The sequence below is a fragment of the Pygocentrus nattereri genome, chromosome 10 (assembly GCF_015220715.1).
Source record: "Pygocentrus nattereri isolate fPygNat1 chromosome 10, fPygNat1.pri, whole genome shotgun sequence".
Taxonomy (NCBI): Eukaryota; Metazoa; Chordata; class Actinopteri; order Characiformes; family Serrasalmidae; genus Pygocentrus; species Pygocentrus nattereri.
The window spans coordinates 17,187,410-17,211,129 of NC_051220.1; the positions used below are offsets into that span (position 1 = coordinate 17,187,410).

Here is a 23,720-nt window from a genome sequence, read left to right on the forward strand (position 1 = left end):
ATGGGGGCTTAGTCAGTCAGGCAGACTGACAGGCACTCAGTCAGCGGACCGCCATGAGGAGTTCACAGCAGGAGCTCAGCTATGGTCTGCGTCTGTTGACCTTCATTTACCTTTCACAGTTCAGTTTGGTTGTATATGTGTGTGGGTGTGATTTCATTCAAGTAACTTAATTTAAAGCAGCGAAGCACGCAATAGAGATTTTGTTATTTACTCATTTTCATGACTGGAAGTGTGTCTGATAAGACCACCTGGAATGATTTTTGGATTAGAATGCCTTATAGGGTGTTCAAGTAAACTTAAGCATGTGATTATTTCAATATTCTTAATTCTCAATAATCTTGTTTACACAAGAGGAAACATTTTGGACCCAGTCAATTCATGTCTATTTTAAAGGACATAATGATTGTCCACTGCCTGTTCTTTCAGTTCTGTTTCTGACATATAAAGTAATACATGGTTTAGTAAAAAAGTTGCCAGGTTTCCTTAGAATTAAGTGAACTTCAAATAAGTTGACTGAGCATAAGACACAGATTCTTGTACTGTTTAATTTCTATTATTGTGTAAGTGTAATTAATTTAATACACCCTAGTAAATAACTTTTTAAAATTTAAACAACATTTTTACAGGTTTTTTTAAAATTTTTTATTAAGAACACATGTTGTAGAATGTACGATGACTTTATGTAAACATAGCTGAATTGAGAGTTCTGTCTCTTTATTCATTCACTCACTATAAAGACTCTCTAGCAGCAGCTTTTGTAGCACTAATGCCCACAGTCCACATCTGGGCAAAGCATACTCTAATTTTCATCCCAGCTCAAGTCCACTCATCCGGCCCTCTTTTGCTCGGCAGGGTGCGCTTCCTTTTAGGTGGTCGTCATGGAGACTTCAAGTTCCTGCCTCCGTCAGGCTATGCACCATGCTATGAAGCCTTGCTGCCCAAAGAGAAGATGAGGGTTGAGCCAGTGAAGGAGTACAAGAGAGACATGGACGGAGTGAGAGACCTGCTGGGCACCACACAGTTTCTGTCCCAGGCCTCTTTCATACCCACACCAGTGGACACCTCTCAGGTTAACACAAAAACACACACACACACAAGCTGGGAGGTGGGAACATCTGTCACCATCTGATCTGACAGACTTGCTGGCATTTAGTCACTTCTTATGCCACTTTCAGAAGCTCTGGCTGTTTTTGTTCTAGCACTGTTGGACAGATCTCTATATAATACTATCGTATTGAGATAGTAATAAGATTAACATATACATATTATACATATATATATATATATATATATATATATATATATATATATATATATATATATATATATATATATATATATATATATATGTATATATATATACACACATACAAGGTTTTCTTCTGACAACAGCGATATATACACACACACACACACACATATATATATATATATATATATATATATATATATATGTGTGTATGCATGTATGTATGTGTGTGTATATATATATATATATATATATATATATAATCAACATTTATAGTTTAGGCTTTCTTTTGGGAGGTGGATGTCCCAAACCTTAACCCCTAAATTTGAGTACATAAATTAATTCAGGAACAATCAACAAACAATGAATAAATGAATGATAATATCTGAATGAGGAATGAATAAGTGATTCCTTGTGAATTTCTTCCATATATCACAGATTGTTATGCCTCCTCACCTGGAGAAAGTACGCGACAGACTGGCTGAGAACATCCATGAGCTTTGGGCTATGAACAAGATCGAACTTGGCTGGTCATATGGCAAGGTACTGCCTTTCAATACAAAACAAAACCCAGACTGAAACACATTCAGCATACTGACAACATACAGTCCTTACCATTTAACACATAATCATACATTTTAGTTGTGACCAGAACATTCCTATGAACTCACATTACCCATACACCCTATAGTCCTATCACATACAGAAGAAAACGTTCAGCTAGGGTTGGGTGGTATCCAATTCTTTTATGCCTTCAAACTGTCCCCAAACTGTGGTGTAGTGTGTTACTAAAGAGACGGGATGTGAAAGCTTTGCAAATGATATAAAAGCAATTCAGAAACGTTTGCTTACATGGTCAACAAATAAGTGCAGAATTTTTAAGCTAGTGTTTCATATATGTCAAGCTGTCTGTCTAACAGTTGCTAAATGTTAAACACTAAACTGCTAACTAGGAGAGAAGAGCTGGTTAGCATTAGCTTAGCTAGCATTATCACAGCTCTGCTTACCACAGAACAGCTAACTAAAGCACTGAGGTTAGGTTAGATTACAATGATACTAATCTGAGGGAGTGAAGTCGAGCAGCTGACATTTAAAAAAACAGAAAGGTGGAGTTAAACCTCTTCTGTGGTGTTTGGATCTATAACTAGTGAGTCGCAATCATGCTTAGTTTTTCCTGCCTTTCACATGTCTGTGAGCCCCTCTAAAATAGAAATGAGTTGAATGTGTTTATTTGGCCATTCAGACATGGAACAGAAATCTAACACATTATTTTCAAATAGCACGGTATTATTACCTTTATACCACCCAGCTCTATGTTCAGCTACTGCACATCAGATGCATATTTGTCCTTAATTTATAACTCATCATTTATACATAGGAGGACCCTGTTCAGTACTTCATTTTGCTTTCTCTTTTATAATTTGCTGTTCAAATAAAACAGAGGGTAAGTGAATTAAGATCATTTTGTTTCATTGTGCTATTGAAACATCTTTATTGTGTCCATTTTGTTTTCCATGCACAGTAGATTAGTCAGCTCAGACATTTCTCCCATATATCATTGACATGCTTGATTGAAATGTTTGATTTACTCAGATCTAAAGGGTTCAGTTGGTGACCACACACATGGATTCCCACTAAATCAGTTTAGTCTCATTTCTGTCTGCAAAACCAGACCTATACATGCTTCATGGCCAAATGTATGTGGACAACTGAATATCATATCCATATATTCTTGTTGAACATCCCATTGCAAAAACATAGGCATTAGATGGAGTTTATTTCTCCATTGCTGCTATAATAGTTGCCACTCATCTGGAAAGGCTTTCCACTATATTTTGGAACATGACTACAGGATTTTGCTGTCTTTCAGGTAGAGCATTAGTGAGGTCAGGCACTGATGTGGTATGACAAGGCCAGGCAGTCAATTTGTTTCACACTTGGCAGACTATTTCTTTATGGATGCTGCGTTGTGCACAGCGGCATTGTCATGCTAAAACACAAAAGGGCATTACCCAAATTGTTACGGCAAAGTTGGAAACACATGGTTCACTAGAATGTAATTGCATGTGGTATCATTAAGCTTACCCTTCACTGAATGTATGATGTCCACTCCAAACCATTAAAAACAGCTCCAGACAATTATATCTCCTCCAGCAAACTTTACTGTTGCATTCAGGCAGGTAACATTTGCCTGCATCCACCAAACCCAGACTCTTCCATCAGATTGCCAAAAAGTGAGGCATAGTGATTCAGAACTCCAGAGAATGTGTCTGCTGCATCAGCATGTGGTGTGCTGTACAACACCCGGATCATTTTTGGCATTATGCATTGAAGTCTTGGGTATTGCGTGTGGCTGTTCAGCCATGGAAAGCCAGTCCATGCAACTTCTTATGAACAGGCTTTTTGATGTTTCTTCCAGAAAGTCTGGAACTCACTACTAAGAGTTGCAGAAGGAGAGAAAATTTCCTTTAGCACTCAACAATCTTGTTCTGTGAGCTTGTGTGGCCTACCTCTTCACCACTGGGATGTTGCTCCGCTTCACAATAACAGCACTTACAATTGACCAGGGCAGTTTTAGCAGGGCAGAAATATGATAGGCACCTGTTATCTATGAGTGTGTTTGACCTAGTTGAATCCATGCCATTGAAATGGTGTCCACACACTTTTGGCTATTTTACAAAATGGTAACTGTAAGTGATTATCTTATTTTTGTGATAAAATTAATAAGACCAGAATGGGCCCTTTAAGAGACAGAAAATCAACATCTAACAGTGAACTTAACCCTATTCTTATGTCTATAATTATGCCTATAGATGTGATCTCTGTGTTGTCATACGTGTGTATTAGTCATATGTACCTCTACATCACCACCATTCTTCTTTTAAAGTGACATTTTGATGGAAAATCTAATTTTCCCAATATTCCCCATAACCCAGACGTATTCAATCAGCTAAGACATGTTTGATGTCTAAGGTTGGTTCATTAGTTTTTTATAGGAGTTAAAAGGCTAATAGTTAAAAGGAATAGGAGCTTTTACCCACCAATGATCCTTGCACAAGCTATATACTGAATCACAATGCTCTTGCCTTAAACCATGGTGTTAAAAACATTAGAAACAGACCAGCTTGTGTTGAGTCTGACACTGTATGCCAGGCTGTTATCTATAAAGGCACAATTCAGACCATCCATGCTTCAGGTTGTTTGAAGTTATGTAACATACTTTTGACCATTTTTAAAATTAATAACAGCATGTTATACTTTGCTATAATCCACATTTAGGCAGGTGTAATGCTAATTGGTGCAGTATAAACTTCTATTATTGTTAGCTACATTAGCCTCATAACTCCAGTGTGTAGCAAACATAAATCATAGTGGCTTACCCACTGCATTTGGGGCAAGGACTGTGTAAATTTGTTTTAATTTGCCAAACTATCACTTTAAACTTCATCCTTCTCCTTTTCAGCTGCAAAGCAATTTTGTCCTGCAAAGCAGCCTTTCCAGTGTTTAATAGAGTTCTGGGTTTGAGGCAAGAACTGCTATGACCGCCAGGCCAAGCCCCTCGTTTATTAATCTGCCGTAGCTGAAGCCCAGCTGTTGTGGGTGGGATTTTATATCTGTTTTTAATGAGACCTCGTTAGCTGAAGGGTGAGGCGGTGCTGGCTGAGGGACAGAGAGCTGCCGCGCTGTACCGAGATGAATCTGGCACGGCTGATGATGGCTTCAAATTTGCAGGGAGATCGCTGCTGCCTTAAATGACTCCAGGCATAGAGATCCTCATTTGTTTCCAAAATTTATACTGCACTTGCTGGAATGAAGCAAAAGAACGACAAGAATCCTTTGTGTAGAGCATTGTTTATTTGCTTTTCACCTTTCTGGTCAAGTTTAAAGGTATTTCAACCACTAGACATTGAGGGTTTTTATCATCATTTTGATAAACTGAGTAAAAGCAATTAATTGCATAGGCCATTCATAGTAATGCAATGAATGTGTTTAATGAACGTGTTTAAGTGTGCTTAAGTTAGCTTTCTTCTATGTGACTGAACAGTTGCAAAAACAGGGCAAAATGTAAAAAAAAAACCCAGATTTTTCTGCTAAAGAAGACTGTATGGCTCATTCTGTCAAATTAATACAAAGACAGAACTGAAAACTTTAGCCTAACATCCTTCTGTGGTAAGTGACCCTTTATCGGAATTATGTTTATTGTTTTAACGTTTTGTCACAAAAAACAGTAATAACACTTCCAAAACTTTACCAAATATTTTGGTAGTGACTGTTTTAGTTGTGAAAATTTCAGCTAACGTTAACCAGTACATGAAAAAACACTCAAAAAACGCTGGGTTAAAATCAGCCACACTGGGTTTTATGAACAAATCAACAGGCTGGATCATTAGAATGACCCTAAAATATGACTCAGCACTGGGTTCTGTTTTAATTCTTTTGTTGAGTGACTTTCTGATGTTTTTTGTTTGCTTTTTATTTGTTTATTTTACATTTTATATTCTACGTAATGAAATCAATGTAAAATCATCAAAATATTGCTCAATTTTGCAAAATATTGCTTAATAATGATGTTGGAGCAGTCAAGAACCCCTTATAAACAAATATAGTGTGTTGCGAGATGCTGAGTTCTCATGATTAAATCAGCCATAACTTCCTTAATACTCAACGTTTTTTTAATAAATGGTTTGTTGTAATTTGGAATCATTATAAATCATTATATTTTGCCTTGCAAACAACATTGTGGTATCAATTGAAAGATTAGAATCAGAATTTTTTTTATAGATTTTCTCCACTCCATAATTTAATGCCGAGGGTCAGGTTTTGTACATAAGGGTGCCATAGACAGGTATCCTAGATCAGCAATCCTACCTCAATCTTTGTGAATAGTAGCCCTGGCTTACAGCCACTTAACACCTAGGATTTTTACTCCTACCTTAGCAATAATGCTGTACTAGGTCTGTAGCACTAAGTGTACATGCCAAGTTATTAATGCATCATCCAAAGAGGAGGTATATGCAGACTAAGCAGACTCAAGAATATGATGATATTAGGGCCTCTTTACATCTGCAGTAGTTGTAAAATAGGAGCTCTAACAATTTCAAGGTGAAACACATTGGATGATTTGTTTACTATTTGACCCTACCTCTCATGCCTGTCCATTGCCGGCCATACAATAAGGTACACACTGGAATTATAGATACTGATTTATTTTGTTGATTAGTGTTCATTAAATGTATTTTGTTTTCACCAGTGGTGAACGAAGTACACAAATCATGTACTTGAGTTAAAGTCGAGATACCCAAGGTAAAATATTACTCCAGTAAAAGTAGAAGTCCTTATCTAGACCTCCACTTGACTAAAAGTGCAAAAGTAGGTACTTAATGTACTTAAGTATTAAAAGTAAAAGTACTAAAAGATTAATTATGAATCTAATGTCCTATTACTGTTTTTGTAACAAGACTCTTGCTTCATTAACTCATCAGCAGAGTGGATGTGAGAGTGTTGAGTGAAAATTCTAACTATATGTTTGAAGTACATGGTGCAGACTTGCTTTGAGGAAAAGCCGTCTTGTTCAACCCTCAAGTGCCCATGTAGCTGTTAAAAAACAACAGAAAACATATGCTTGACTAGTGCAAACCTCAGAGTCGTACTAAGCCGTGGAAATTATGTGCCATGAATTATCCCGCTCTCTTTACACTCAATATTCCAGACTCACTCATGCTTCCATTACATTCATGACATGTCCACTAGAAAAACCATCTCTTCTGTGTGGGTGTGTGTGTGTGTGTGTGTGTGTGTGTGAGGTCAGTTGTATGTGCAACATACGGTTGACATAGGGCTGTCACAATTTGCTAGAATAAATTTGCTTACGCAATAAAAAGTAATCTATTAAAAACTTTACTTTATTAGTGAATATTAATGAGCAGTTTGTATGATGATAATGCATCATTCACTTACAAAATCTCTTACTGGTATTACGTACCAGTGGAATTTAATGATTGTTACAGTGGAACAATGGAATTTAATACTATTTTTTTTGTTAATAAGTTGAATATTTGGTAACAGTGTACTACAGGTTATGATCATAGGGCTACATGAGACCTACATAAGCCCATCGTGACAGCTGATGTAGACATACATAAATGTTTATAAACACTTATTTAAGTAAAGGTCATTCACAGGTGCCTGAGCAATGAGCAATGGAGCAAGTGGTGATGTGCGCCACCCCTGTTATTAGACGGGGAGCAAATATATGTTTGTATCCCCCCTTTTTTTCACACGGCAGTTTGACTTCAAGTGAAAACATTTGTGTTACAAAATTGTGTTTTTCATTTAATTTAATGAACCTCCTGTAAAACATGATCAATAAGCCTTAAGGTTTCATTTTAGCATTTATACGATTGAAGCTAAGTCAAAAGCAGCGTATTGCATGTCCTATGAATTCTGTATATTTATAGGCTAGTTGGCTACAGGTGCTGCACTGTTAGCAGTTACTTAAGAGCAATCATACTGTTATTGTAAGTTTATCATAAGGTATTATGTGTGCCATAAATACAGCATTCTTAGGAAGTGTTACCCAGCAGCCTTTATGCCAGGTGAGACTTATTATAATAATCTTTTAAAAATGTTTATGGTTTTTCAGTTGCCATGACAAGCTTATGGATTTGTCGTAGCTTTATGAACACAGCTCTACAGTTGTTTTTATTTATTTATTTATTTATCTTTAAAGCTTTCTTACTCAGCCTTTGCATTTTCTAATGAAGACTTGGAATTTTTGAAAGCAAATGCATGGTTTGTTTTCATCAATTTAAGTCCAATTTTTTCTGTTTAGCCATTACTGATTACTTGATTAATTGTCAAAATAATCTGTAGCCATAATTAACAGTGACAGCCCTGTTCATAATGCCTTGGTGCCTTTGTGTCCTTCTGTTTTCCTCCTTTATAGCAATCTCCAGTCAGTTTCAGGGTTGCTATGGTTTTCTCCCAGTATTGTGCTGTCATTATTTTGCAGTTTGTCTCGTATAGCTGTTCTCTGGTATTAAGCAGGGGATCCAGGGTGCCGTAATGATTTGTGTACTGTCCTTCCTCAGATAAGAGATGATAATAAAAGGCAGCACCCCTGCCTGGTGGATTTCTCCAAGCTTCCTGAAACGGAGAGGAATTACAACCTGCAGATGTCAACAGAGACCTTGAAGTAAGCCCTTTGTGTGCATGTGCATGTATGTTCATATGATTCTGTGTGATCACACTTCAAAGCACTGTATGTATGTGTGGTTTCGCTTCTCCAGAGTAATAATCAAAGAAAAACACTCACAGGTAGATCAAACGCATCTGTACCCTACAGCAGTGCACAAAAGCCCCCCTGCCCCCCACCACAATCGTCTCCATACCAGACTCCATCACGCTCACAGCTCTGTGAGAGAACAGCCTTGTGCATGTTATGCTGGACTTGTTTTATTTTAACTCACAGAAAGACAAAAAAACTGGTGGATTTGATCTTTACAAGATGCAGTTATATTCATCAATAACAAAACATGTTGGCAAGGGTTTTTGCGCTCAGCTTATACTATGATGATACAAGTCTATTAGAAACAACTTATTAACCATGTGGGGAAATAATAGCAACCACCTGCATTACCATAGCAAACATCTAGCAACAACATAGCAACTACCTGGAATACCATAGCAACTACCTGGCAACACTCTACCAACTATCTGGGATAACATAGTAACCGACTAGCAACTGCTTACCAAACCCTATTAAACCACTTGAAATGTCATAGCAACCACCTAGCAACACATTAGAAACCACTTGGGATATTATATCAACCACTTTACAACACTTTAGCAACTTCTGGTTAGCAACACCTTAGCAACCACCTAAAAAAAATTAATAATTATAAAATAAAATACAAATAAAATAAAAATAATTATTAACTGTTCCTAGCAACTGCCTGGCAACACCAGGCCAACACCATTAGCAACACCCAAATAACCAAGTGGGATATCATAGCAACCACCTTGCAACCCACTAGAGCAGCATAGCAACAACCTAGCAATATCTTAGCAGCCACCCTAGCAACTGTCTCTAAATACTCTAGCATCCACTTAACACCTTAGTAACCACTTGGGATACCATAGCAACTGCTTAGCTATGCCTTAGCAACCATGTGGAACACTTTAGCAACCACCTAGCAATACCCTAGTAAGCACTTGGGATACCATCGCAACCAGCTAGCAGCACCCTAACAACCAGCTAAATTATCACGTGGCAACACCAAGTGGCAACACTTTAGCAGCCATGTGAAAATTAAAGACATTACATTCAGTAGTGTAGCAGTACATTGTCTGAGAGCTGAATCCACTGCAGATGGTTGTCTGATGGTGTAAAAAAAATGAATTGATTCATACAAACATACATGTAACAGCACAGCTCTGACATTGCAGGTGTAAAATTTGAAAAGTTATCATCAGTTAGACTTTTCAGGCCCTGTCTAAGTGGCTAAGTAGCTGTTTTAAACCCAGCAGAATTCAAAGAGCCCAAAACTCATCATTCTTGTTTTAGAAGAAGAGCACGTTATACTCATGAAACATTTGCCCAACTCAATGGAACTGTTTGTTTTACACTGACTGATTAAATTTCTTTTCTTTCTACAAGTGATTCTTTATCGATTAACTCCCTCCATTGACTCGAGTTCCAACCGACCTACAGAATGTGAAGATTCAGTCACATTTTCGACTCCTCCATCTCAGGATCTGAACAGGAACAAAAAACGTCTCACAAGTGAAACAACCATTTTGCAATATGAAGAAATCTAACTTTATGCCAGCTACAGTGAACATGTTGTGCTGCCTGTCACAGTTATTGTATTTTCAGTAGAGTAGCAAACAATAGACTATATTGCAGACCATAATTTAAGATGACTTTATTCATAAATGGAGGTAATTCCAAAGGGTTCCCTGCAATCTCTAGCAAGTCACCTGTAGCTCTCAGCAGCAGCACATCGGAAAAGAGCAACACAGTCTGCCTGCACATCATACTGGAACAGTGATTTATGATTTACTTTTTCATGTCAGTCAGACGGTTCCTTTCTGTCAAACCTGTGGTGATATCTCAGCAGTTGTCAATTGTTGGGCTGTTGGCTCTCCTCTTACTGCCTGTATTAAAGCTCTAATTTAAGGTGATTATGTCAGTTTTAATCGCTCAGTGCAATCCAAATGCTTGTCTTACTATTATGCATTACTAGCTAGCATACTCTCCACCGCATTTATGTCCAAAAATAAAGGACAGTATTCTGATTTTGAAGCTGTCTGTATGGTACAGAGAGGAACACATTAAAAACTGCATGGCGTTGAGTACACGGTCTGCTATACAATATTCTTTTGAGAAATATAAGAAAAGTAATCAAAAAGAATCTAAAACATGGTCAGCGTCTCACTGACAAGAGTTAACCAATTTTTAAGGCAGTGTTGTTATAAAGATGCTGTTTTCTCATTACTCAAAACTGCTTAGCGCTGAAGTGCAGTCTCCACAGCCTCGTCCAGGTTGCCAGATTGAGTAGGATCACCTGAAACAGCTTTTTATGCTGTACTTGCTATGATAATAATTATTCAGTGATGTTTTCAGTTATCTTTTAGTATTTCAGTAAATAATAATAATAATAATAATAATAATAATAAGACAGCAAAAACATTTAGCATAATTTTATCTTTAGGCTATTAATTAAAGTGAAACACATATTGAGCTTTCCTTATTCTTTTAGAATACTTGAATGTTTGAGATAACATTGATGTAAAATGACAGCCCACAGCCAAACTAATATATCATAATATGGGGGCTGGTACCGCCACATCACACATCAACCATTGAAGAAACTTTAATATGTATGTTAAAACATTACTTTTTACTTTTATATACCTGAGTGGTTAAATGTTGCTACTTTCACACAAATATTTTGGCTTCACTTTTATATGAGTCAGTTTTTGACAGATTGCTCCTACTTTCACTAAAGTATAATTGCTCTTTCCTTTTTCCACTCCTGCTTCCTATACAGCACTCTGCTGGAAACACATAATCTACTTGTGTTGATATAGGACTCATAAAGAGCAAATGCAGTGTGGTAAAATGCCAGCTGTGCAATGCACTACACCCTTTTATCCCTCACAGCCTTTTAATGCCACAGCTTCTGTATCATGTTCTTGTAAGATGTGGCTAAAAAACTGCATTTTTCTACATCTTTTCTTTATTTTTTGAACATGTGGTTAGTTAAAAAAACAGACATGAACAATATTGTGACAATGTATTTCTAAGTAAAGCTGAATAAATTAGTCATATTGATTAATTAAGAATAATACTTAAAAAGTAGATGAAGATTTGCCTACTAAAAAGTAATTAAGTAATTAGTAGATGAATAAAAAGTAGATGAAGATTTGCCTACTAAAAAGTAATTAAGTAATTAGTTAATGTTCTAAGAAATGTGAGACAAATTTTACCTAATTTCTTTTTGTGTCATAGCTGTTAAATTTAGGTGCTCTTTACTCGAACTATGGTGTGAAATATATATATATATATATAATACCCAAACAAACTGAGTGCCAATTGTCACCTCATATTTATTAAGTAGATTCTACAGGTTGTTATTCACAATGATGTGAAGTGAACTGAAAGTTCTAGGTTATCTGTGCAGAAGAAGCTCACAGCAGAGTCAGCAGCAGCTCTCGGCAACTCTGGATGTTCTGTTTCTTAGGACTCTGTTGGCTCTGGGCTGCCATGTGGTTCAAGTCAATATCAACGCTGAGGAGGACCTGAAAAAAGTCAAACTCCCAAAGAAGTAAGTCTCTCATGGATATCTGGGTTGGGAATCTTCTGTTAACGTGCTTGTGCAGGGTAAAATATGATATGATAAATCCTCTTTTGCTTTGCAAACCATGAGCATGTTCTACAGCTGCATCATACTAAACACTTCCACTCACACTTCAAACCTGCTTCTTCACTGGCCTCCTTATGAGGTCTACTTAACTTGCAGGAATGTATAGTTACTGTTGCTATTGTACACTGTGAGCTATCCTGTACCCTGTCCATCATTGTTCAGTTCAATGACCACAGTGCTTCTGAAGACCAGACACAGTCATATGCAAAAGTTTGAACACTATTTTCACAGAAGTGATGCTGACATGGTAATGGCACGGTAAGCTGTGTGGTGCTAGTATGAGTACACAATGGTGCCCAAAGACACGCAATAACAGTGCCCAAAGGTTACTTAGTTTTTTCTGCCCTTTGTCTTTAGAAACACCTGCCCTTTCAGTTGTCCACCAATATTCTGCTGATATTTCATGTTTACTGATACACCTCACGTTTCATGCTTTCTAGTGATAAACAGGTGAGCCTTGAGGTGGAAAAGGTTGAGAACCTCTGGACTAGAGGATAGCTGACATAAACTGTGTTTCAGTTGATGGACTACAGTCTTTAACTGCACACCAGCAAAGTAGCCCTACAAAGTTATGGGTCTTAATAAAGTGGCCAGTGCCTAGGTATTCATTCATTTGACCATTTCAGGTTTTTATTCCAGCTCATCGATTTTGTGAAGGCGTCCTGTTAACAGTGGTGGACAGTAACAAAGTAAATGTAATGCAAAAGCAAAAGTAGTTTTTTCGTGTATCTGTACTTTACTGAAGTATTTCCGTTTTCTTGCACCAAGTGCAAGCATACGGTTCAGCATCAGTGCAGCAATGTAAAATTTTGAACGTGTCTATTCCAACATAAATGATGGAACTAACTTAACTTTGTGTAAATAGACCACAATATAGAAATATGTATGCAGGTGTGACTAACGTGTCTTTTTTCTGAATTTATACAAACACTGTTTCATTTTATAGTAAATTTGTTTTGGCTAGTTTATGTTTATGAATAGAGACCTACAGATGCAATATAGTAAAGGACAACTCTTTTGTGTTTAAATCAAACTTGTAACTAAGTTGCAAATAAATCTTAAACTGAAACTTCGCTTGTTTGCAAAAAGTTATTTTAGAGCCACTCGGTTCTACCTGATGGAAATTGTTTGCTTTCACTGTTTTGTGCTTCTGATCATTTTAATAGACATCAGCGTCACTAATTAATGAAATTCTATTAAAAGATTTGTTTACCAAGAGTGACAGTAGTGTATTTTCACCTAAAATTGAGTTAATGAAGCAAGAGTCTTATTACAAAAATGGTAATAGGACATTAGTCATAATTAATATTTTAGTACTTTTACTTTCAATACTTAAGTACTTTTGAAGGCAAGTACTTTTGTACTTTTACTGAAGTGGAGGTCTAAAGGGAGGAACTTGTGCTTTTACTGGAGTAATATTTTACCCTGGTATCTCGACTTTAACTCAAGTACATGATTTGTGTACTTTGTCCACCACTGCCTGTTAAGTGTGGTATTGCTATAAAACTACTCCACTGTAGAAAAAAAAAAGTATGCAAGATATCAATGTAAGCAGTCTGCTAATGATTTTGATGAGGCTTTTGGACTTGAGGCTTTCTTCTCTTGCCTTTGCTGTGGTTTCTAAATCTCATTCTCTCTGTTAAAGCTACATGATGTCTAATGGCTACAAACCCACCCCGTTGGAGCTGTCTGATGTGAAGCTGACCCCTAGTCAAGAGCTCCTGGTTGACAAACTAGCAGAGAACGCCCACAATGTTTGGGCCAAGGATCGGATCAAACAGGGCTGGACTTACGGCATACAGCAGGTCAGTTACTGAGGGCTGTGGAGTTAGAGAGGCTGCACTGTTTGATATCCTGAGCTTGTGCATTTTCTGTTTTAATGGTTTCTTCCTGTGCATTTTTAACCCTTAGACATCTAGAATTGTTATATTAGAATTGCTATACCATTTAAATGTATTAAAGGCTGTCTAAGTTGACCTTCCAAACAATCTGTTGTCATATCCACTTTTAGACATTCAACAATCTGTTGTCAAACAATTGAGCTGTCTGAAGCCCAGCTGCTGTGTGTTGCTATGATAGCATTGACAGTTTATATTCACTTATTTAATACAGCTTTGAAATGTTTGTTAAAGCGTAGTGTTAGGAAACAACAGAAGATTATGCTCATGTAGTGTAGTGGTGTCTGGATAGGTGTGTATACTGTGCCTTCTTTGGACCCTTAAAAGAACACATTCACTGTGATTGCACATCAATTACTGCATCGTCTGTAACTAAAACAAATATATCTGGGCTAAAAGTCTTAGTAGTAGTTGTATGTAGTAGTTAACCATCTGTTACTTAAAATACTTTTAGCTGTTTATCTGCTGACTACCTTCTGAGCACCTGGACACAGCATTAGACTGAAAGCAACATCAGGCCCTCCGTTATAGGTGTACCAGCACATTTTCTCTCACTACCCTCCAGAACAACAGAATGTTAGCAAAGATATAATAATGAAAACCAACGGCCAATTAATTTCTTAATTAGCCAAAAAGCAGTGACAGGCCAGTCGTAACAAATAGCAGCTTACAGTGCTATCCCCTAGAGCGTACTGAGTGTACAAGCACTGCTCCTCTGTAAAAAACTCTCTCTCTCTCTCTCTCTCTCTTTCTCTCTCTCTCTCTCTCTCTCTCTCTCTCTCTCTCTCTCTCTCTCTCTCTCTCATCTCTGTAGGATCTGAAGAGCAAGCGCAATCCTCGCCTGGTGCCATATGCTTTGCTTGATGAGCGCACCAAGAAGTCAAACAGGGACAGCCTCCGTGAAGCCATCCGCACGCTAATCGGATACGGCTACAACATTGAGCCTCAAGACCAGGAAGGGGGTGAGCACCTTAGGGAGATTTAGATGTACAGCCTGTGTATTACATAAAACTAGTTCAAATGTTGATGCACTATTTCTTTTAGCTTCAGCTGAATTTACATTTCTAAAGTAGTGGGTACAAATACTTCCTGCTGGTGCTAGAGATACATATAAAAGCAGGGCAAGTGCAGCTAATATGGACTATAATATGACTTGTTTGAGGAAAAAAAAAACATTTTTGTGAAGATACATTTTTTGAGTTTGAGTGGAGTTTCACCCGGTAGTTAGGTCCACCCCATCACACAGTGACATCACATCACCATCACTGGACAGCTGAACATGCATATAAGAGAACGCTAACTGGCAATTCCACTATGCTCACAGAGTGATGGGGGAGAACGGGAGCCATCCTTCCCACCCAGAGGGAACAATGCCGATATCACAAGCTGCTCTTCACACATTCAGCTTGGTTGCACTGTGTGATAGTAGGAAACCTAGCTAGCTGGCTACACCTGCACGGGTTTTACATTTGTTCATCCATGTATTCTTGGTATCATTTTTGAGTAAACACGAACCTTAAGTGTGGTTTTAAAACCTTCTTTTGGCATAATTTTTATTTGGTTTTACATTTAGCATGAAACAAACACAAAATTATTACATATGATATAGTTTGGAGCATATGGACAAGCACATGGACACCTCTATTTGATGTGATGTTATTCCAATGTGAATTACACAGGTGATACAGCATTTTATATGTATGGCAGCATAATCATTGACTCTCAAAAGTGGATAATTATTCATTTCCCTGAGCAAAATGTTCAAGTAGGTCTTTTTTAAAAATACAACTATAAAAAAATGTATTCTTTTTAGGTAAAATCTTATTTATTCATTTCTGAAATGTTCTATGTTTTTTTCTTTATATTATGATTTGTTTCCAGTAGTAGAGTAGAATGCTTTTTTCAGTTTCCCACTTGAGGTCTATTTATATTATTCTTAGAGCAGATCATTGATATTTTAGCCTGTAGCACTCATCTATTTATTAGAACTTGTTCTTTGTTTTTTAGAGAATAATTCTGTGGATAGTGGTTAGATTGAACATTTTGGGATAAATACAACTTTTGTAAGTCATATGTTTAATATCGGCTCAGAATTTTTTTATGATATCGCCATCCTAAATACAATGCCACAGTGTCCCCTTGGCCTTTTCTTGTTTTATACAGGTTTCTCAAATATTAACAGTGAATTTCTCCAGCTTTTCTGGAGTAATCTTAAGTTCAACAATTATACTGAAGAATTTTCATATATGTATTGGCTGTATTTCTAGGCCTTACTACATGCTTCCTTTATTTCCTTCATTGACATATCCACTTTTAGACATTCTCGCTGTGTAATCAATTTGTATTCACCAGAGGCTGATACCAAATCACTGCACAACTTAGATACCACAGCTTAGTCGAAACTTGTTTTTAATTAAAGTTTGGTGGCATTGTTGATGCCTCAAGTAAGTTGTTATAGCATTTTGTAACTGTAGATATTTTCGCAGTTTTAAATCGAGACTGAGTGTAAGACTCATTGAGCAAGCTTTCGGTCAGTGCTATTAAAATGGCTACAGTATATATTGCTGTCTGTGCCCTGTGCACTTCTGAATGCAATTAACTGGCCTGCGAATCCTCTCTCTGTTTTCCCATGCTCTAATCAGAGAGCTGATAGAGAGTTCAAAGTGAGAGCACACACACACATGCGGAACATTCATTACAGATGTGCCTCTTTAGTTTAATCTAGAGTTTAACACATTCATTAGTTCTCCTGCATCGAGATTTACGTATGAACAAAGCATGCTTTTCAATTTCTTTTCGTTTTTGTAAGTAACAATGTAGAAAATTTTACATTTTGGGCTTGAATCCATCTTGATTCCTTAATCGTCCATCAATTTGCTTAAAGATGTGTCCTAAAAGATGAGGTTCTGTCTGAATGTAATATTGTGTCTTTTGGAATCTATTCTGGTCAGTGCTGCTAATGCTGAGTTATTTATGGCGCATCACAATGCAGCCTCACTTGCGCTCTCTCTCTCTCTCTGTCTCTCTCTCTCTCTTTCTTAGGTCACATGGTGGAGAGACTGAGCATTGATAAGATCCGGTTCTTCCGCTTGGAGAGGACTTATGCGGTGACGACGGGGAAGTGGTATTTTGAGTTTGAGGCAGTGACCGGAGGAGATATGAGGGTAGGCTGGGCTCGGCCCGGTGCGCGGCCTGATGTGGAACTGGGAACCGATGACCAGGCATACGTCTTTGATGGCTATAAGGTGAGTTCTGGATTCAGTTTATTCTGTGGATGTAGTCTGTCATTTGTAGTTTAAGTCCTGGCTGCAAAACATACACTATATGGCCAAAAGTATGTAGACACCCACCTACGTAAAGTCAAACACAAAGCCATGCAGTCTCCATAGAACAAATGGAGGATGGATTGTACTGAAGTGCTCAGTGATTTTAAATGAGGCACTGTCATAGGATGTCACCTTTGCCATAAGTCAGTTTGTGAAATTATGGTCATGCTAGATATGCCCCAGTCAATGTTACAGCTTACATAAACATTTTAGACAATTATATCGCTGCTGTCAGATCAAAACCATGTATATCCATTTTTATAATTTTTCTGATTTTGACATCATTTTAAAATGCCTGTTGCTCTTTATATTGTAATGGGCAGCTCCATAATAATGCCCAAGGTTTTCGAATTGAAGTTTCAGCAAGTTCTTCATACAGTGGAGCAAAAAAGTATTTAGTCAGCCACTGATTGTGCAAGTTCTCCTACTTAGAAAGATGAGAGAGGTCTGTAATTTTCATCATAGGTACACTTCAACTATGAGAGACAATATGAGAAATAAAAATCTAGGAAATCACATTGTAGGATTTTTAAAGAATTTATTTGTAAATTATGGTGGAAAATAAGTATTTGGTCAATAACAAAAGTTCAACTCAATACTTTGTAACATAACCTTTGTTGGCAATGACAGAGGTCAAACGTTTCCTGCAAGTCTTCACCAGGTTTGCACACACTGTAGCTGGTATTTTGGCCCATTCCTCCTGCAGATCTCCTCTAGAGCAGTGATGTTTTGGGGTTGTCGCTGGGCAACACGGACTTTCAACTGCCTCCACAAATTTTCTATGGGGTTGAGGCCTGGAGACTGGCTAGGCCACTCCAGGACCTTGAAATGCTTTTTACGGAGCCACTCCTTCGTTGCCCGAGCGGTGTGTTTGGGATCATTGTCATGCTGGAAGACTCAGCCACGTTCCATCTTCAATCTCATGCTACATGGCCCTGTTCATTCTTCCCTTAACACGGATCAGTCGTCCTGTCCCCTTTGCAGAAAAACAGCTCCAAAGCATGATGTTTCCACCTCCATGCTTCACAGTAGGTATGGTGTTCTTGGGATGCAACTCAGCATTCTTCCTCCAAAAATGACGAGTTGAGTTTTTACCAAAAAGTTCTATTTTGATTTCATCTGACCACATGATGACCTCTTCTGGATCATCCCTATGCTCTCTGGCAAACTTCAGATGGGCCTGGACATGTACTGGCTTAAGCAGGGGGACACGTCTGGCACTGCAGGATTTGAGTCCCTCTTGGCATAGTGTGTTACTGATTCGTAGTCTTTATTACTTTGGTCCCAGCTCTCTGCAGGTCATTCATCAGGTCCCCCTGTGTAGTTCTGGGATTTTTGTTCACCGTTCTCATGATCATTTTGACCCCATGGGATGACATCTTGCGTGGACCCCAGATCGAGGGAGATTATTAATGGTCTTCTATGTCTTCCATTTTCTTACAATTGACTAAATACTTTTTTACCCCACTGTATAGGTGTGATAGTCAAATGTTGATGGACTTTGGCCATATATCGTAGTTCTGTGTTTTTACTGGCTTGACACCATGATGATTCAGTGATTTACTAATGATTAATCAATAACATAAATCAGGATACAAATGAGAAATTACTAAAATGTGCAGTAAAGGGATCCTGTCATGCAACTGTGGGTGGATTTAGGGGCCTTAACTTCCAAGCTTTGTTTTTTACAGTTTAGTCCTATACTAAAAACAAGTGTGTTTAGATGCAAATAGAATGCTGAATAAATGTATTATCCTAGTTATTTATTAAAACATTTTATAGGCACTACATGAAACTATCTGTCTGGACCTCACTGTCCTCATATCTAGTTATAACTATGTTCACAACTAACTAGGTATCGTTTAGAGAAATTGTCAAACTGTCTCTTCACTGGATCTAAGGCACTCAGGCTATGAAAAACAGCCCCAGATTATTCCTCCTCCACCAAACTTTACACTTGTCTCTAAGCATTCAGGTAGATAGCATATATCTCCTGGAATCCATTAAACCCAGATTCTTCTGTCAGACAGCTAGATGGTGAAGTGTAATTCATCAGTCCAGAGGACACATTTCCTTTGCTCCCTCCAGAGTACAACAGCAGTGTTTTTACACCACTCATGCTGATATCTGGCACTGAATGTTATGATCTTGGTGTGTGATCTATGGCTTCACAACTGAGCTGCTCTTATTCCTAGACACTTTCATTTCAAAATAACAGCAGTTGTAGTTGATCGGGGCAGCATGGCAGAAATTCGACAAACTGACTCGTTGGCAAGGTGACATACAGTTCTGTGTTGAATTTCACTGAGCTCTTTCGAATGACCCATTCCCCTGTCAGTGTTTGAATATCTATAAAGATTACATGGCTGTATGCTTGATTTTACGCATTTGTTAGCAACGAATGAGTGCAGCTGAAATAGACAAACACACTTATTAGAAGTGTCCACTTACTTGAGTTGTTTGTGTTTTCTCACAAAACTGTAAATTATAGTCATTTCTAAGTAGTTTGCTTTATATTCACAGTTTATAATGTCTTTTAATATAATATGTGTGTGTTTATAATAAATGTGTCACAAACATCAAGCAAGTCATTAGCAGGCATCTGTAACCAAGGCAGCTGTCCAAGTCACAATGCTGGTGGGGGGGCTCTGTGAAGAGCAAGTATGGGTCCACACACTTTGTACTGTGCAATTTCAGGGTCATCGTCTCCATCAGGGCAGTCGTTTGTTTGGCCGTTGCTGGCATGCTGGGGATGTGGTGGGCTGCATGATAAACATGGAGGACAAGTCCATGATCTTCACCCTCAATGGAGAAATTCTTATCACAAACAAGGGCTCTGAGCTCTGCTTCGCTGACTTCGAGACTGACGAGGGTGAGAGAATGTTGTGCTTTGATGGAATTAACTTAATGTAATTAGTGTCTTTGCTAATTGAATTTAGTGAGCTTTGATGACATAGTAATGATTTTGTCTAAGCAATATTAGGTTTATGGCCGTTACTACACAGCAAGTTGATAATAAATGGCTGCTAATGAAACATGTTCCTTGTACTTCAAACAGTGGCAAAAAATTTTTGCATGTTGTGTTTCAAAAGACAGGGATCAGTACTAGGATTGGGTGGTATCTCCTTTTTAACACTTTCGGGCTGTCAGTAAATACTACTACAGTGTCGTCCTGCATGTTGTAAGTTCACCAAATAGTACAGTAGAACACAAGGCACAATTTTCATTTAATAAATATCAGCTGGTGTTGATTGGACAGAAAGGTGTAGTTAAACCTGTTCTTGGGTGTTTGGATCTGTAGCTTGACTGGTTTAATATTAGACTAGGCTGTTACCACGAGCTGAGGTAACAGACCTTTAGCATTTCTCTGTTTATCTGTTGACTGACTGCCTTCCTCTGTGTAAACTTTAAGCAACATGTAAACTTCTGTGGCTTTCTCAACTTCTTTGATATCCTCTAAATGGGTTTAATATTAGCACCAGTTGGCTGCTAATCCTGTGCTGCAGGCCTAAACACCACAGAACAAATTCAAAGTTGACTTTGTCACTCATTCAATGATTTTCTCTTTCAGATGTTAGTTCTTATTATCTAAACTTGTGTCAGCAGAGCAGTGGCAAAGAAAGAGTAAAACCTGTATTACAGTGTACAGCAAAGTTTGGGTCTATAGCCTGATTACTAATCTTTTTTAGAACACAGTGAGTGAGCACGAATAATGATGGTGAAAGTTTTATGTCATTAGATTTATATGAGTATAATGGAAAAATGCACTTTAACTTCCTGTTTATTGGTGGTCTTACTGCAGCCATTCTACAGCAGCACTTTGAAATGTAACACTACCCAAATAAGTGTGTCTGTTGTCTGTTGGCCTTTAGTTTTTCTCTCTGCTGTTTACTGATCAACTCCCACAGCACAAGTCAATGAGCCCTCTAAAATACAAATGACTACACTGTGTTAATTTGGTTGTTCAGACTTTATATATAGAAATAGAAATTTGATGTCATGATCTTGAAAAGCCATCATCATTATTAAATACCACAGTACACCTTATTAGCGTCATATGGTCATCACTGTTCTGTAATCTTCCTCTTCAGGCTTTATTCCGGTCTGCAGCCTGGGGCTTTCGCAAGTTGGTCGCATGAACCTGGGCAAGGACGCCAGCACCTTCAAGTACTACACCATGTGTGGCCTTCAGGAAGGGTTTGAACCTTTCGCTGTCAACATGAATCGGGAAGTCACCATGTGGTTCAGCAAACGCCTTCCTACCTTTGTCAACGTGCCCAAAGCTCACAGTCATATTGCAGTAAGGAGTTTTTTAATCTGTTTGCATTAAAGGTGAAATTGTAGTTAGGTGCAAAGGTCTCTAATTGAGAATGAAATGGCTGGAGTTGAAGAAATATGGGATGTATACAATATATAAAATACAAGTCAGAGACAACCAATTCATTTAATTTCTAGTCAAAATGGTCCTTAAGAAAATTAATCAAAAGCCGCAACAGCTAAATAAATTTTTTTTTTTTCCAGTATTTAGTGCGTCCACTCTTTCCTTCATTACAGCTTTCATTTTTTTGGGAGACTTGTTTTCAGGTTTTTAAAGAAAAGTGCAGGGATATTTTCATACTTTCTGTAAATGCCCCAAAGTTCAGTCTTAGAGGTTGGTTGCATTTTGATTTCTCACAATTCAGGCTACGCTGAACACATTCAGTATTGGGGAGATGGGCTCTGTCCAGTCTCCGTGTTTTCAATTTCTAGTTCTTTCAGTTTTTCAGATAAATCTGCAGGGATTTTTTTCACACTTCCAAACTTTGGTCTTAGATGTTAGCTGGATTTCACTGTTTCTAATGATCCAGATAATCCTAAGCACATTTATCAATGTGGAAGTCTGGTTTTTATTGTGGCCAGTCCATTATCCATAAACCACTTGCACATTTTCTTCTTTTACGTCTTTTCCTTTTATCAGCAACAGCTTCTTGACAGCTTCACATCCTTTCAGACTGATAGTGTTGAGTCATCTTCTCACAGTGGATGGACGGACAGAACCTCCTGTGGATTTTTTCCGACCAGAAGCATGAGTGGAGCTAGATTTTTCCTGTCTCTTCAAGATGAAGGCTATGAGCTGGGCATCCTTTTCACAATTTTTGTCTGATTTTAAGCCTGAGTTGTCCCTGTGTGACTGTCTGAAGTGATTGTGCAGGTCAGGAATTGATTGGAAGTGACAGTTGAGGGGGAAACAAGTCAATCTTTAGCCTTTAAATTGAGCTCTTAAAGGATCTGAGGCCTTACAATACAAATGTTTGATTTTTGGACTCAAAATGCTCATGAGTGCTGTAGTGTGAGATGGTCAATGATATGTTCAATGAGTGATTTAAGCAACTGCCAAAGAGACAGCTAGAAGAGTGGAGAGAAAAAAGGTGAAGAGGTACTCTCTTTACAGTTTTAAGTCAGCTGCCAAATTGTTGTGAAATATGCACTTCCCAATCATATTCATCCTCACTTTGCCTTTTCACTACACACAAAAGCATGAACAGCTCTAGTTTAGCTTTGTTGTGTCTTCTAATAATTGGGGAGCTGCTCCCATTGTGTGTGCTATACTCTCTCTTTGCCTTATCATCTAGTATACGTGCCCTCATATACAAAATCACAAAAAAACCTCTTTGAAAGACTTGAGGTTTGTCATGATCTCTGTTTTAGAAGGTTATATAATGTACACCGAGCTTTGAGTGCTGTTTAACTGATGGTGACAATGACCGTGAACTAAATAAATGAAAGGGTAGCCTCTGACTTCTGTGCAGTGTATAAATGTACTCACAAAACTGTATCTTCAAAACAACAACAACAAGTAAGAGGTTAAAGTGCTAATGTTTGCAGGTCACAAGGATCGACGGCACTATTGATAGCCCTCCGTGTCTGAAAGTGACCCACAAGACCTTTGGGACTCAGAACAGTAATGCTGACATGGTGTTCTGCCGTCTGAGCATGCCCGTGGAGTTCCACTCGACCTTCAAGAGTGGTCCTAATATTGACATGAATGGAGTACATGAAGAGGAGCCGCTCAAACTCAGACACAGGTTAAACTAAGCTGCTTCACTTCAAAGAGCATGGATAAGTTCTTGATTGGCACATATATACTGTACGATTTCAAGACCTGAACTAAACTGAATTAAGTCCAATACATATTAATCTCATTATTCACCAATAAGTAATGAGGTCAATGAAAAACTTGCATGTAAAGTGCTTACCTAATCAATATTCCTAATAAGTGTTCTGAGTGTCCATTAAAATGTTGATGAGTTCTGACTAGGACACAAATGCATAAGCC

General features: G+C 37.9%; 1 protein-coding gene across 4 annotated transcripts in view; it reads left to right on the plus strand.

The window, feature by feature from the left end:
- Positions 1 to 23,720, plus strand: part of LOC108430665 (ryanodine receptor 3-like) — a 329,117-nt gene that overhangs the window by 147,721 nt on the left and 157,676 nt on the right. For 2 of the 4 annotated variants that reach the window (XM_037541686.1, XM_037541687.1), the window contains exons 21-31: positions 853 to 1,069; positions 1,688 to 1,792; positions 2,691 to 2,693; positions 8,341 to 8,444; positions 11,998 to 12,081; positions 13,826 to 13,985; positions 14,893 to 15,040; positions 17,121 to 17,323; positions 20,102 to 20,276; positions 21,496 to 21,704; positions 23,270 to 23,469. In XM_037541686.1, coding sequence (XP_037397583.1) covers positions 853 to 1,069; positions 1,688 to 1,792; positions 2,691 to 2,693; positions 8,341 to 8,444; positions 11,998 to 12,081; positions 13,826 to 13,985; positions 14,893 to 15,040; positions 17,121 to 17,323; positions 20,102 to 20,276; positions 21,496 to 21,704; positions 23,270 to 23,469 — 1,608 coding nt within the window. The remainder of the gene's footprint in view (positions 1 to 852; positions 1,070 to 1,687; positions 1,793 to 2,690; positions 2,694 to 8,340; positions 8,445 to 11,997; positions 12,082 to 13,825; positions 13,986 to 14,892; positions 15,041 to 17,120; positions 17,324 to 20,101; positions 20,277 to 21,495; positions 21,705 to 23,269; positions 23,470 to 23,720) is intronic. The other 2 variants (XM_037541688.1, XM_037541689.1) reach the window with 1 other exon arrangement.